The sequence below is a fragment of the Marmota marmota genome, unplaced genomic scaffold (assembly GCF_001458135.2).
Source record: "Marmota marmota marmota unplaced genomic scaffold, marMar, whole genome shotgun sequence".
NCBI lineage: Eukaryota > Metazoa > Chordata > Mammalia > Rodentia > Sciuridae > Marmota > Marmota marmota.
Genome location: NW_025999880.1, coordinates 5,968,911 through 5,983,563, shown reverse-complemented (window position 1 = coordinate 5,983,563; position 14,653 = coordinate 5,968,911). Strand labels below are relative to the sequence as shown.

Genomic DNA, 14,653 nt, shown 5'->3' with positions numbered 1-14,653 from the left:
GCCAAGGGCATGGAAAAAGACTGAAGCAGACAATCTATAAGGGAGAAAAATAGAAGAATTTGCTCATGCAGAAGACGGGAGCATTGGCAGGACTTAGTAATCATTTGGGATGGAAAAGAAATCAAGGGTGGCCTCCTGGCTTCTGCTCCAGCGTCCTTTATTGGGGCAGGGAGGCAGTTTGCACCTGCTGAGTTTCATTTAACAGCCAAGTGCACAGTCCACAAGTGCTTCATATATAAACTGAATAGGTAAGGTCTGCAGGCAAGACAAGTACCTGGAGATGGAGGTTTGAGAGTCAGAAACAGAAGAGGACACAGCAGGACTGACTAAAGAGTTATAAAGCAGAAGAAGAGCCACAGTGAGGTTGAGGCAGGCACTGCAAGAGAAGTAGGGAGACCTAGGGCAGGTGGCATTTCCAAAGCAGGTGGGGCCATTCGTGTCAATGCTACTGAAGACACAGACCAAGAACTGAAATGCAATGCCTGGATCCCAGGGTGGCTTTAGCATCATGGTGAGCGCTTCAGTGGAAGGGCAGGCCCCAAAAGCCAGGTGGAAAGTGGGAGAACATGAATGAGGAATGAGGGAGGAGATGACAGCTTCCTTTAAAGGGAAGAATGTAGCCCTCCCCCTGAGAGGGCAAGCAAGGCCCTGTGCCTGTGGTGAAGGGGCATTATCTATGGCTAAGTGTATCTGGGCGCCTTCATACTGACTGGGTTAAAGCTAGCAGGAAGTCTTAGAGCAAAGCACTAGTTCCGTGCGCTAACCTCTTGCTTCAGTGCTAGAGTGCAGACCCATTTCCTCTTGGTTTGTCACATTTAGAACAACAGACCAGTTGGGGACAGGCTTAAAATAACTCTTACAGAATGTTGTTGTCACCGCCTATCACTTCCCCTTTATTTGATTAAATGCCTTGCCTCCTGGGGACTCTTGATTGACAGGGGAATTCCAGGACAGAAATGTACCAGAGAGAATCATGGAACCAAGGATTTCAGACCCAGAAGAATACCTACCTGCTCTACCTCTCTCTTTGTAGAGGAGAAACTGAGGCCTATGACCCTACCTTTTTAGGTGGTGTATGGGAAAGAGTTTTTTTTTATTTTTTATTTTTTTGCAGGATTGAGAATTGAACCCAGGGATGCTCTACCACTGAGCTACACCACTAGCCCTTTTTATTTTGGAATAGAGCCTCACTAAATTGCCCAGGCTGACTTGAACTTTTGATCCTGCTGCCTTACCTCCTGAGTGGAGATTACATTTTATTCTAAAAAGCTAAAGGAAAACAAAAGAAACAACAGAAAAAGGCCAGATGCCACCCACACCAAGGGTCTTGTTTGTCTGTATTTGTTCAAGGCTCTCCTGTTAGCCTTCCCTCAGCCTCTCCTCCATGCACTTCCCAGCCTGGGATCCTTTAAAAGAGAGTTCTTTAAAATATTTAGCATCCTCTTTCCTTGAACAGGCTGATCCCAGCACCCTGAGCATAGCCCCTGTAAAGAAATTTATAAGGGGTTCCTGGGGATACAGCTCAGTTGGTAGAGTGCTTGCCTCGTGTGCAACAAGGCCCTGGATTCAATGCCCAGCACCACAAAAAAGGAAAGAAACGAAAAGAAATCAATAACGCCTTGGGATGTAGCTCAGTACAAGAGCTCTTCTGAGCATGTGTCAGGTCCTGGGCTCTATCCCCAGCACTAGGGGGGAAAAAAAGAAACAGATCAGCCCCAAATGCAATAGAACTTTCCTACACTGACTTCTCCAGGCCCCTGTCACTCAACACAGGGGGAGCTCAGAAGAACTTTAACCCAGCACAGGGGTCGTTTCCCAAAGGGACTCTCTTTAAGGGTGCACTGAGGTGCAGTTGTCCCCACTGGTGTTGTCTCAGGGCTGGCTCCCTCCTGGGAGCAAGGGTTCGGGATATTGTCCCCAACCTCAGACCAGGAATGGCACTAGGAGCACTAACTTGGATCCTCCTTGGTTCTAGGTTCCTTCTGACCAAGGGGCCATGGCTCTGAAGATGATGAGGCTGGTGACACAACAGGAATAGGAAGTACCGAGCTGAGAGGAGCTGGCGTGGCCTGGAGGCGCAGGATCAAACCGAGGACCTGAAACTGGAGGAAGCTGTGCTCCTCCCTGAATCTAACTCAGGCTGGGATTGTGAAGGCCCCTACCAGCTGCCACGGCCTCGGGCAGCTTGGGAATCATTTCTGCTTCTTAAAAAACATTTTTTTAATGGATTTGTTTTTATCAAAATGAAGGATTGTCATAGATTGACTTTTTCTGATTGCAAAATCAAAGAATATGATTTGTTTTTTAAAAAAAGGTGGGAAATACAGTTAAGCAAAGAACAAAAGAAAGACTCATACCCTCCCTTTCCAGGGGTAAGCACTGCTACCAATTCAGTATCTAGCCTCACAGGTATTTTTTGGTTACATATATAGACATTTATATTTTTTACAAAAATGGAATCATGGCTATATTGTTATTTTACCATCTCCTGTGTTCAGAGATCAATATGTCGTAAACACCTTTTAATGTCAATAAATTCTTCTGTGACATTTTTAATGGTCTCTGAGCATTCCATTTTGTGGTCGACTATGGTGTATTTACCAAATTCCTGGTTGTTTCCCACAAGTGATTTCTAGTTTGTCACTATTTTAAATGGTGCTCTGGTGATTATTCATCCTGATGGTTATAGCTCTATGTACCTTCTTGCTGTTTGCTTACAGTAAATTTGTAAAAGTGTGATTGTTTAGCCAAAGGATTGCCACATTTCTCTGAAATTAAAATAATAAACTCAGGGCTTTTAATTTAATTTTTTTCTTTTTGGTACCAGTGATAGAACCCAGGGGCACTTAACCACTGAGCCACATCCTCAGCCCCCCCCCCCTTTTTTTTTGTATTTTATTTAGAGACAGGGTCTCACTGAGTTGCTTAGGGCCTTACTGAGTTGCTGAAGCTGGGTTTGAACTTGCAATCCTCCTGCCTCAGTCTCCTGAGCTGCTGGGATTACAGGCGTGCACAGCTGCGCCTGGCAAGACTTTTAATTTTTAATTTGCAGCTCAAAGTCTGCACAAGGGACCTGATACTTCTGAGACTGTCCTATAATTGGAGGATGGTTTGGAAAACCAAACCCAAAGTCTGTTCCTGCAGAATGTGGCAGGTTATATACTCATGGATGCAGGCTGAGCCTCCAGCAGGATTCCTTGGTCAGAGACTTTACTCTGAACTTCACTGTTAGTGAGCAAGCAGTCCTGTGTGCCCTGGAGAGAAAGAACATTAGAAGCCTGTGATGGGTCCCCCTGGACTTTACCAAGGCAAATCTATTTTCCTGCTGCTTTTGCTGTGTATCCTTCACTGTTGAGGAAGGAAGAAAAGAAAGAAAAATCTAGCTATGAACATAATCTGCTTTTGAGTCTTATAAGTTCTTCTGGTAAATCACCAATTTACTTATTAATAAATAAGTAAAATTTAAAATTGAATTAAAACACATTGAATTCCTAACCTCTCAGGGTCTCTTTTGTTAAAAGTCAGTGCATTGGGGGCTGGGATTGTTGCTGTGGTAGAGCGTTTGCCTAGCATGTGTGAGGCACTGGGTTCGATCCTCAGCACCACATTAAAAACAAATTAATTAAATAAAGGTATAAAAATATAATAACATTATTAAACAAAAAGAAAGAAACTTAAAAAAAAAAAAAAAAGAAGAAGAAGAAGTCAGTGCATTGGGACCTGGGGATATGGCTCAGAGATAGAGGACTTGCCTAACGTGTGAGGCCCTGGATTCAGTTCCAGTACCACAAAAAGTTAGGGCATTGGGCTGGGAGTGCATCTCAGTGGTAGGATGCGTGCTGAGTATGTGCATGCTCCTGAGGGTTCCATCCACAGTTTTTGCAAAAATAAATAAAAAGGATAGGTGTGAACCAAATGCTGGTTTGGCTGGGTAGTCTGGGTCTTGGGAAAAACTCAATTGAAAATTAAGACATGCAATCTGAGGACGGATACAAAGCTAGATTTCTCTGAATGGCAGAGTATGGAGATACTCATGTCCCACGTGAATGCTCACCAGAGGGTAAAGGAAGATTGTCATAATCAGGCAAGGGGGATGACCCAGTCTGAGGACATCTGTCAGCCTCCTTCTCCAGCCAGTCCTTTGGTTCAGGAGCAAAGTGGCCATGGCAACACAGATGGAGGTTATGCACAGGCTCAGTAGCATGGACTTCCACTCCCCAAGGCTGACCTGGCTACAGCCACTGCTGGGTACCTCATCTGTCAGCTGATGAGACAACACTTAGCCCCTCATATGCCACCACTGCCTGAGATGGGCCAGCTCCCTGGTGTTAGGTTGATTACCTTGGACCACTTTCATTATGAAAGAGGCAACACTTGCTTCTTATTGGAATTGATGCTTGCTCTGGGCATAGACTTGCCTCCCCTGTCCACCATGTTTCTACCATCTGTGGATTTGCAGAATACCTTCTCCACGGTCAAGGCATTCACAGCAAATGAAACGCAGCAGCCGGCTTATTCACATGGAATGCGCCGATTTCACCTTGTTCCCCATCGTCCTGAAGCAACTGCCTTGACAGATGGTTAAATAGCTTTTTGAAAATTTCAGTTACCGTGCTAGCTAGGTGGTGAGAGCTTGCAAGGCTGGGGCATCCTCTTCCCCAAAGTGATGTAGGTTCTAAATCAGCAATCACGTTGCTCCCATACCCAGCATGCATGAGTCCAGGAATCCAGTTATAAAAATGAGAGTGACCCCTCTCACTAGTAACCCTATCCAGCAGGAAATCTTTGCTCTTCAACTTCAGCTGGTCTAGAGGTCTTGGTTACAAGGGGGAGAATGTTTTCACCAGGAGGCAGACCGCCACTGAACTGGAACTTGAAGACACCATCTGGCCTCTTTGGGCACTGAATCAACTGGCAAAGTACTGGCTGAGGTGAGGATTCTGACTGGCCTGGCTCTCAGGGGAAATTGGGTTGCTGGTCTACAACGGCAGCCAGGAGGAAGAATGCAGGAGACCCTCTGGTCCACCCCTTAGAGCCCCAATGTCCTCGGATGAAGGTCAATGGAAGACTATGAAATCTGATTTAGATTTCTAATGGCCCAGACCCTTTGTGGAAAAAGATGTGAAGATAGAAGGGAGACCAGCAGAGTAGAGGAGGGGGATGGAGAAGGAAGGAGGAGGAAGTATTAGGGAACAAATCTACAAAATGATGCTAAGTCCATGTTCTAATATACCACAAGGAGGGACTGGGGCTCATAAGTAGAGGGCTCGCCTAGCTTGCTTGAGGCACTGAGTTCGATCCTTAGCACCCCATAAAAATAAAGGTATTGTGTCCACCTACAACTAAAACGTAAATGTTGAAAAAAAAAAATACCACAATAGATTCCACTTATGTGCATAATTATAATACACTAATTCATAATAGCAGGGTGCAGTGGCACATGCCTATGATCCCAGTGGCTTGGGAGGCTGAAGCAGGTGGATTGAAAGTTCAAAGCCAGCCTCAGCAAGTTAGTGAGGCTCTAAGCATCTTAGTGAGATTCTTTCTCAAAATAAAATAGGTAAATAAAAAGGGCCGGCAGGGCTGGGGATGTAGCTCAATTGGTAGAGTGCTTGCCTCACATGCATAAGGACCTGGTTTCAATCCTCAGCACCACAAAAAGAATTAAATTAAATTAAAAATAGAATAAAATAAAAACATTAAAAGGGCTGGGGATGTGTCTCCGTGGTAAAGTGGCCCTGGGTTCAATCCCCAGTACCAAAATAAATAAATAATAATAATAATAGGAGGGAGCTCAGAAGAGAGCAAACAGGTCAGGGGAAGGAGGTGCAGAGGGAAAGGGAAGAGACTGGGGAATGAGATTGATCGGATTATGTGCTTGCACAATTATGGCAATAATCAATCCTACTATCCAGTATTATTATAATGCACCAAAAAAAAAAAAAAAATTGGAGTCATTCCATGAGGCAAGGATTCCTGAGCCAGATGAGTGCATTTAGTGATGCAAAGTTGTGCCCAAAACCTGGGTGATTCCATCCCGTGCATTGCCCTTGTGGCCTCCACTTCATGCTTGGATTTTCCTGGTCTCCATTTCCCACCCACTCTGCTTTCCCCTCTGCTGGCCCCAGCTACCTCCACACAGGCCGTTGACCACTACAGCCTCAGGAAGACTGCCTGACCAGCAGCCCCACACTGCAGAAGTCCAGTCCCCAGTAACACACCTGCATGCGCGTCTCTGCTTCTCCAAATGAATTCTGACTAATAGAGTTGTTTCAACTTGATTATTTTAATGCACTAAAACTTGCCCACGACTGGGATCTGCACATTTGATGATGTCTTTCTGCGACCTATACAGGGGATCAATAGCTTGATCAGGTAGAGAACTTGAGCAATAACTTCTCCTTCTCCTTGGCATCTAATGTTGCAGACAAATTTAAAACCAACTTGCCTTTTCTTCTTCAGTCTTGGAAACAGTTTCTCTTAATACCCAGATGCTGTTAACATCTTTGTTTAATCAAGCAAATTGGTGATTTCAGATATTTACATTCATGTTTCTATTTATGTTGTTGTTGTTTTGATCCTGGGGATTGAACCCAGTGGCATTTTGCCACTGAGCTACACCCCAGCCCCATTTTTATTATTATTATTATTTTTTAGTTTGAGACAGAATCTTGCTAGTTGCTGAGGCTGGCCTCAAATCTGCCATCCTCCTGCCTCAGCCTCCTGAGTATTTGGAATTACAGGTGTGCACTGCTGCACCTGGTGATGTTGCTAGTTTTTAATTTTGCCTGACACCGTGTGAGCTTTCTCTTCCACAGGTTCAGATCTTCAGTTTGACAACATTTTCCATTGTATATTTGAATATTTTAAGGATCTGTTTCCCCACTTTTTTTGTCCTTTACCCTTTATTCTAAGTGCCTTTTCTCATGACTACTCTCAACATCACTACTTCATTTTCACCGTTCTACAATTATCTTTCTCATTAATTCATCTTCCCTAATTATGCCAGCTGCTATTTCACCATATTACTCTTGTCTTTTTATCTCCTTTTTAATTTTTTATTTCATAGACTCCACAATAACTTTAATTTCCCTGAAAGGAGGCAAAGTATTTATAATTCCCTAGTGCGAATCTTCAAAGGAAAGTTCCTCACCTATCTTTTGTACTTTGTGTTAATTTCCTCCATTTCAGTTACAGGGTTTTCCCCTCTATGTTTATATATTATTTGCTGTTTGGCTTATTTGTTTGGTTTTGGTTTTTGAGACAGGGTCTTGCTGTCTATGTTGCCTGTGTTACCCAGGATGACCTTGAACTCATCAATCTACTGCCTCAGCCTCCCCAGTAGCTGGGACTACAGGCTTACACCTCTGTGCCTGGTCTCCTGTGTTTGTTTTTTTATTCACTTATGTCTTTGAGAGAAGGCAGTTATGTAATCTAATTACCCATCCCATTCATCTGGTTATTTTTTGGTTTCTCTCCTTGGCTTTTGTTCAGGAAGATTGGATATGATGGATCTCTACGGTCTGTTTAATCTTTCACCAAGGAAGGAGAATGCTGGGATCTTGGACAATAAATATTGGGAATTTATTCCCTGTGACCCACTTGGGGAGTGTTTGCTACCTAATGGCAAAAATGCTCACAATTTTTGTTCTTTTGATTCAAGATGAACCTGATAAGAAACAAAGTCAAAAGAAACTTGAGAACTTCCTATTTGATGGGTATGTTAGTTATCTATTGCTATGTGTTAAATTATCCAGTAACAGAGTGGCTTAACATTAAAATATATATGTGATATATTTTAATAAAGTATATCAATTGTAGATGGACACAATACCTTTATTTAATTTATTTTACTCTTTTAGGTGGTGCTGAGGCTCAAACCCAATGCCTCACACATGCTAGGCAAATGCTCCACCACTGAGCCACAGCTCTAGCCCTTCCCAGAACATTTTTATTTGACAGCTTCTATGGGGTCAGGTGTGGCTAAGCTGGGTCTTCTATCCTCTCTCACACAGAGCTGCAATCAAGATGTTGGCCAGAATCACAGTTGTCTCAGACTCAACTGGGATAGAATCTGCTTCCACCCTCATCCACAAGGTTATTGGGAAGATTCATTTCCTTACAGAGCTGTTGAACTGAAGGCCTCCCTTAACCCCTTGTCATGCAAACCTTTCCACAGGGCAGCTCACAACAAGGCAGCTGGCTTCCTCTGAGCAAGGAATGTGAGTCAGAGGGAGAAAGTAGAGTAAAGAAAGACAGAAGTCACTGTCTAACCAAACCTCAGAAGTTATGTCTCATCAGTAACCTATTTGTGGCTTTTTTTTGTCTGTTTGTTTGTTTTTGGTATGGGGATTGAACTCGGGGGCATTCAACCACTGAGCCACATCCCCAGCCCTATTTTGTATTTTATTTAGAGACAGGGTCTCACTGAGTTGCTTAGTGACTCACTTTTGCTGAGGCTGGCTTTGAACTCATGATCCTCCTGTCTCAGCCTCCCAAGCTGCTGGGATTACAGGTGTGCGCCACCAAACCCATCACCTATTCTATTCTTTAAGGATAAGTCAATACGTCCAGTCCACAATGGAGATTACACAGGGCAGGAGCAGGAGGTGGGCATTTCCAGGAGCTCTTTTAAAGCTGCCTCCTACAGTGGCCCATCCCATACTCTTTCCTACTTCCCTCACCTCAGAACTCTTCTTATCAGGAGCAAGGTCAGAGGAAAAAGCATGGTCCTATGTGGCTTTTCAGGCTCTCCTCACTTATTCTTCCACATTGGTAAGGAACGTGCTCATGGGAATGTTTTAAGCTTCTCAGGAGACCTACCTGACTTCTGGTCCAACTTTGCAAATCGGATAGATATAAGCAAAACTCTTAAAAATTGCATCCAAGTGGGTACAGTGGCACATACCTGCAGTAACTGCTACATGGGAGGCTGAGGCAGGATTGCTTGAGCCCAGAAGTTTTGAAACCAGCCTGGGAAATAGTGAGACCCTGTCTCAAAAAAGGGTGGGTGGGACTGGGAGTGTTGCTTAGGGATAGAGTACTTGGCCTAGCATGTACAAGGAACTGGGCTTGATCCCCAGTACCACAAAGAAGGAAAGAAGGAAGGAAGGAAGGGAGGAAGGGAGGGAGGGAGGAGAAGAAGAAGGAAGAAAGGAAGGATGGGAGGGAGGAGAAAGATTTTTTAACTGGGCATACTACTATTCAGAAGAAAACTACATTTCCCAGCCTCCCTTGCTGTTGTATGGCCATGTGACTAGGTTCTGGCCAATTAGATATTTAACAGAGTATTCTCCAGCAATACTGGAAAACTTTTAACTCTTTCGACCTCTTTTCTAGGTAACATATAGATGCAACCCTTTGGGATCATGAACATAAGGACCCTATCAGGTATTGTGGGAATTTGCTAGAAGAATCCAAGTTCCTGAGGATTTTGAGGGGTAGACTTACCTTTCCACTTTGTACCACTTTCCTCTTTGTACATGGGACAGAAATAAATTTTTGTCTTGAGCAATTTTTAATATAAATTTTATACCACTTATAGCTAAGCCTAAATATTACTAAATAATTTGTGTGTGTGTGCTGGGGATTGAACTCTGTGCCCCGTACATGCTAAGCATACCTTCTACCACTGGGTTACATCCACAGCTCCTTGCATTTAACTAAATATAGTGTGGATTTAGAAATTGAGAAAGGCATGGTTCCACTTTTCTTCATAAACCTGGAGAAATTGAGAATGACTGCCACAGGAAAAAGTCTTTCAAGTGTACTTTGAGACCGGGTTGGGAGGAGGTTTGACTTTGTACGTGTTCAACATTAAAAAAAAAAAAAAAAAAAAAAAGTCAGTGTCCACAGTAGGAAATTCCAAGTAAAATTATAGGATCCACAGCATTCACTCTCCAATTTAGTTGCCTCAATTATAAAGGGAACCACAGAGAGTTAGGGGTAGGGAAGCAGACTTCTCCCCATTTATCTTGTTTCCAAGGATTACTGCCCCTACTCAGAGCTATTAAAAGGTCCTTTTAAGAGACACCAAAAATAAAGTGGCACTGGCATCTATCAGGGAGCCCATTTAATACCACTCCTAGGAGCGGAACCTGTTTTAATTTGCTCAAGTCCAAGTCAAGCCCTGTTTTTATATAGACTAGGAAATGGAAACCTCTGAGAAAAAATATTTTAAAATATAAATGTGAATCTAAAGGCAAGAAAGCCCAAACCAAAAGGAAGTTGTGTTAGGGTGTACTGAGGCACAACTGAACTGAGTCTAGGGAAAACACAGATGCTTTGGGGCTTGGATCTACTAAAAGTCAGGATGGGGAAATCAAGTTTTTTTTGTTCCTTAAAAAAATTGTGGTCACTTGTGGGGGCAGTGAAGGGGGTGCAATATTTTGCTGTGACATTTCCATTCACTCCTGGCATGTGATCTCTCCTGACCATGAGAATTTGTCAGCAGAGACTGGGGTTGTACAAATTCTCATGATCAGGGGAGATCACATGCCAGGGGTGAATGGAAACGTCACAACAAATTCTTACCATGTGTGAGGCCCTGGGATCAACCCCAACACACACACACACACACTCACACACACACACATACACTCAGACACACACACACACAGAATTTGTTGGTAGTAAAAATCAGCATCAGTATCTAGTGCGTCAACATCAGGGCTATTGATGATGAGTGGGGAAAAGGAGGGAGCCTGGCTGAACACAAGGGAGGGGAGCCCAGAGGGTGTGGCCCTATTGTTTCCCACATGTTCACAGGGGCACAGTAGCACACACTTGTAGTCCCAACAACTCAGTAGACTGATGCAGGATGATCATAATTTTTTTTTCTTTAAAGAGAGAGAGAGAGAATTTTTTTTTAATATTTATTTTTTAGTTTTTTTGGCGGACACAACATCTTTGTTTGTATGTGGTGCTGAGGATCGAACCCGGGCCGCACGCATGCCAGGCGAGCGCGCTACTGCTTGAGCCACATCCCCAGCCCAGAGGATCATAAATTTGAAGCCAGCCTCAGCAACTTTGCCAGACCCTGTCTCAAAAATAAAATTTAAAAAGGAAAAAAAAAATCATACAGTGCCTCCAAGGCCAATGTACTTGGTAAGATGCATACAGCCGTATATAGGTGACTGTATGACCAGTGTGATTCTGCAATCTGTACAATCAGAAAAATGAGAAATTATACCCCAATTGATTCAAATGTATGAATTGCCAAGATCATTGTAATGTCAGGTGTAGCTAATAAAAAAAAAAGATACATACAGCCATTCTGGGCCATTCTATTAGTATCATAAATGATGAACCTTCTGCTGGTCAAATGATCCATGTATGTACACACTTCAGGAAGTTTCTGATTTCGTAAGTCTTTTTCAGAATGGGCACTTCCTCTTTAGAGTGAGAGGGTAGGTAGGTTGTAGAACTTGGCAATAAAATCCACATTCCCTTGGGAGAAAAGTCGTATATTTAATCAGGGGTGGCTGTTCTGAAAATGGATTTAACATTATGTTCCAGTGTGTTCTACCAGGGTAACAGCTCTTTGTTACCGTGTGTGTGTGTGTGTGTGTGTGTGTGTGTGTGTGTTAAAGCCACCAGGCTGCTGCCACAAACCCCTGGAAGGCTGCTTTTGTTCCTTGCTCACTTTCCCTTTAAGGGTTTAGTGTTTCAGCTGGCAGAGTTCCAAGTGCCCTCTGGACTAATTGGCACAAGGTGAGAATTTTCCAACTTGGAAGAGAAAGAGCCTATTCACCAGGGAAGGCTCTTCAAGGTAATTGCTGGGTGAGTTTCTCGCCACTGCCTTTGGCAATCTTCAGGGACAAACCCCTCTCCCTGTTAGGAGGAGCTGGAAACCCAGCGATGGAGGGAAAACAGATTTGCTGAGACCTTTGAAACCAGTGACCTTCAGAGAAGAGCAAGTAGAGGAAAGGCCAGGGCAGGCAAAGGCAGCTGACATTTCCCTCCCCAGCAAGGCGACAGCTTGGCCTCACTGGCTGTTCCCATTCCTCCCAGTCTCTAAAGAACTCTGGCTTGGGGGCTTATTGAGGAACCCCCTCAAAGGGAGAGCGGCATAGGCCTGTGCCAGCCATTCGTGAGCAAGCCTCCTGTCCTGGTCTGGGGGATGGGGGGCTCCAAGAGGAGGCCATGTGTGTCTGGGGTGGGGAGTTGGGGAGAGCAAGGAACAACGGAGAAGAGAGAAGGCAGACCTCTGAGTCACCTCCTCCCACCCTGGCATGGGGAAAAGGCCAAGGGACGAGGGTGCCAAGCACATGGGTGGCAGGCTGACAAGCAGCAGGAAAGCATCAAACTGAATTGTAGTTTTCTGCACCACCCCCACACACACACACACACACACCGGCTCTGTTCTGGAACCTTCAGTACAGTCCTGCTGCTCGCTGTAGCCTTGAACGTGGGGCATGCATTCTTTCTGGGAAGAGGCAGATGTAGTGGCCTGTGGATGGTAGGTGGGGAACAGGAGGGGGGAGAGGAGCCCCCAGTGGGCGTGGTCCCGCTGTTTCCCAGTCCTGGAGAAAGGCAGAAGGGAGAGGACAGCCACAGGTGTCTCCAGCAGAGAAGTGGCGCTCAAAGCCAAGCTGAAGGGCAGCCCTTAAGAGGGCTCCCAGGCTGGGGGTGAAGGCAGGGCTGCCTGTCTCCCAAGCACGTGTCTTAATTATCTGGACAGGCGTGTCCCTCCTCCTGCCCCTGGTCAGGGCTCTGGAACATCTGGAATTAGTGCCCACGAGTGGCTGGCCCCTGTTTTTGGTAGGAGGAACTTGGCAAGAGCCCTAAATACATGAGGTTGGAGCAGGCTCTCTGGGTTTGGCTCTATTTACTAGTGTATGACCTTGAACAACTTATTCAGATTCTCTGTACCTCAGTCTCAGCTGCAAAAGCAAGACAATGATGAGACTTTCTTGGAAAGGTCACTTACAGGGGGTTAGTGGAAGCCCTGGTGGCCTCACCTTGGTGTCTTGCTGCGTGGTTTGGCTGAAACACACCAGAGCCACACTGTTGGGTCAGCAGTGGGAGTGGTTTTGAGAGTTGCTGGGAAACCTAGATTGGCCAAAATGGAACAAATCATGTCAAACTCATTTGTTTGTGTGGGTTTCTTTGTTCATTTGTTTGATAGTGGGGATTGAAGACAGGGGGACTCGACCGCTGAGCTACATCCACAGCCCCCCCTCTTTATTTTGAGATGGGATCTTATGGTTGCTGAGGCTGGCCTCAAACTTGGGATCCTCTCTGCCTCCAGAGTCACTGGGTTTACAGGCATATGCCCCTGTACCCAGCTTAAGCCAAACTCATTTGCCATGAATCAAACAGGTTTTTTCCTCCATATGGGGCAGGTCTCCATGTGAGCAGTCCCCCTCCCCCAGACATTCCTTAAAGGCTTTTGTCACCCAAGACTGCCATTTGTGATGTTCACTCCTTCTGCGATGTCTCCAGAGGCCCCAGTTGAGTTCGCATTCCAGCTCATCCATAAGACAGGTAAAAACCATCCATAAGACAGTGACAAGAAGGGGGCGCTACAGAAGACCGTGTAGACATGCCGCCTCCACCGGGAAGTCTCAGAAGTGGGAGGACAGCGTGGCTCGCTGCAGTAGTAAGAATAATAGCCATCCTGATTGAGGGGATCCCTGTTGTAAGGGCTTTATAGCTGTTGATTTATTTAATCATCAACCTGAGCTGGGGCTGTTTATTCTACTCATTTTACACCTGGAGAACTTAAAGCAATGCAAGTTTAGATAACTTCCCTAAGATGACACAGTTAAAAAGTGGCAGCTGTGAGATCTGAACCCAGTCTGTGGTCAGGGCCCACACTTTTAACCAGAAAATACTGCATAGAACCACATGCGATGACATTAAAAAGTGTAAAATGCTCTGAAAATAGAGATTGGAGTATATGTCCTTTTTTTTTTTTTTTTTAATTTTGGGTACCAGGGATTGAACTCAGGGACACTCAACCACTAAACCACATCCTCAGCCCTGTTTTGTATTTTATTTAGAGACAGGGTCTCACTGAGTTGCTTAGGGCCTCGCCTTTGCTGAGGCTAGCTTCGAACTCCTGAGCCTCATGCCTCAGCCCCTAGAGCTCCTTGGATTACAGGCATGCACCACCACACCCAGCTTGGAGTAAATGATTTTACTATTTTGAGTGTGTCTCCAAACGTTCATATCTTGGAATCTTAATTCCTCTATGTGACAGTGTTGGAAGATGGGGACCAGGGGGAGGTGTTTGGTTCATGGAGATAGCATCCATGAATGGATTAAGGTCTTTCTGCTGAGAATGAGTTTTTACACTTGACCTTGACCTTTCAATTTCCCACATGGGGTGAAGCAGTATGCGGCCCTCAGCAGAAACTGAACAGATGCCGATTGCACACTCTTGGGCTTCCCAGCATCTAGAACTGTGAGCCAGAATAAACCTCTTTTATTTATTAATTACCTAGTCTCCAAAAATCTGTTATAGCAATAGAATGGACTAAGAGTTTTATTAACAATGGATAGCAGCATTATATTTTGACAGTCATTACTTGTGTGTGTGTGTGTGTGTGTGTGTGTATGTTGCTGGTGATTGAACCCAGGGCCTTATGCATGCAAGGCAAGCACTCTACCAACTCAGCTATATTCCACACCGACCCCCCCCCCCCCC

General features: G+C 44.8%; 1 protein-coding gene across 1 annotated transcript in view; it reads left to right on the top strand.

Annotated features, from left to right (window-relative positions):
* The window catches only part of Scpep1 (serine carboxypeptidase 1), a 30,110-nt gene extending 27,554 nt beyond the window's left edge, over positions 1–2,556 (top strand). Inside the window, exon 13 of the mRNA XM_015495436.2 lies at positions 1,976–2,556. Coding sequence (XP_015350922.1) covers positions 1,976–2,038 — 63 coding nt within the window. The 3' untranslated portion in view covers positions 2,039–2,556. The remainder of the gene's footprint in view (positions 1–1,975) is intronic.
* Positions 2,557–14,653: the final 12,097 nt, after the last annotated feature.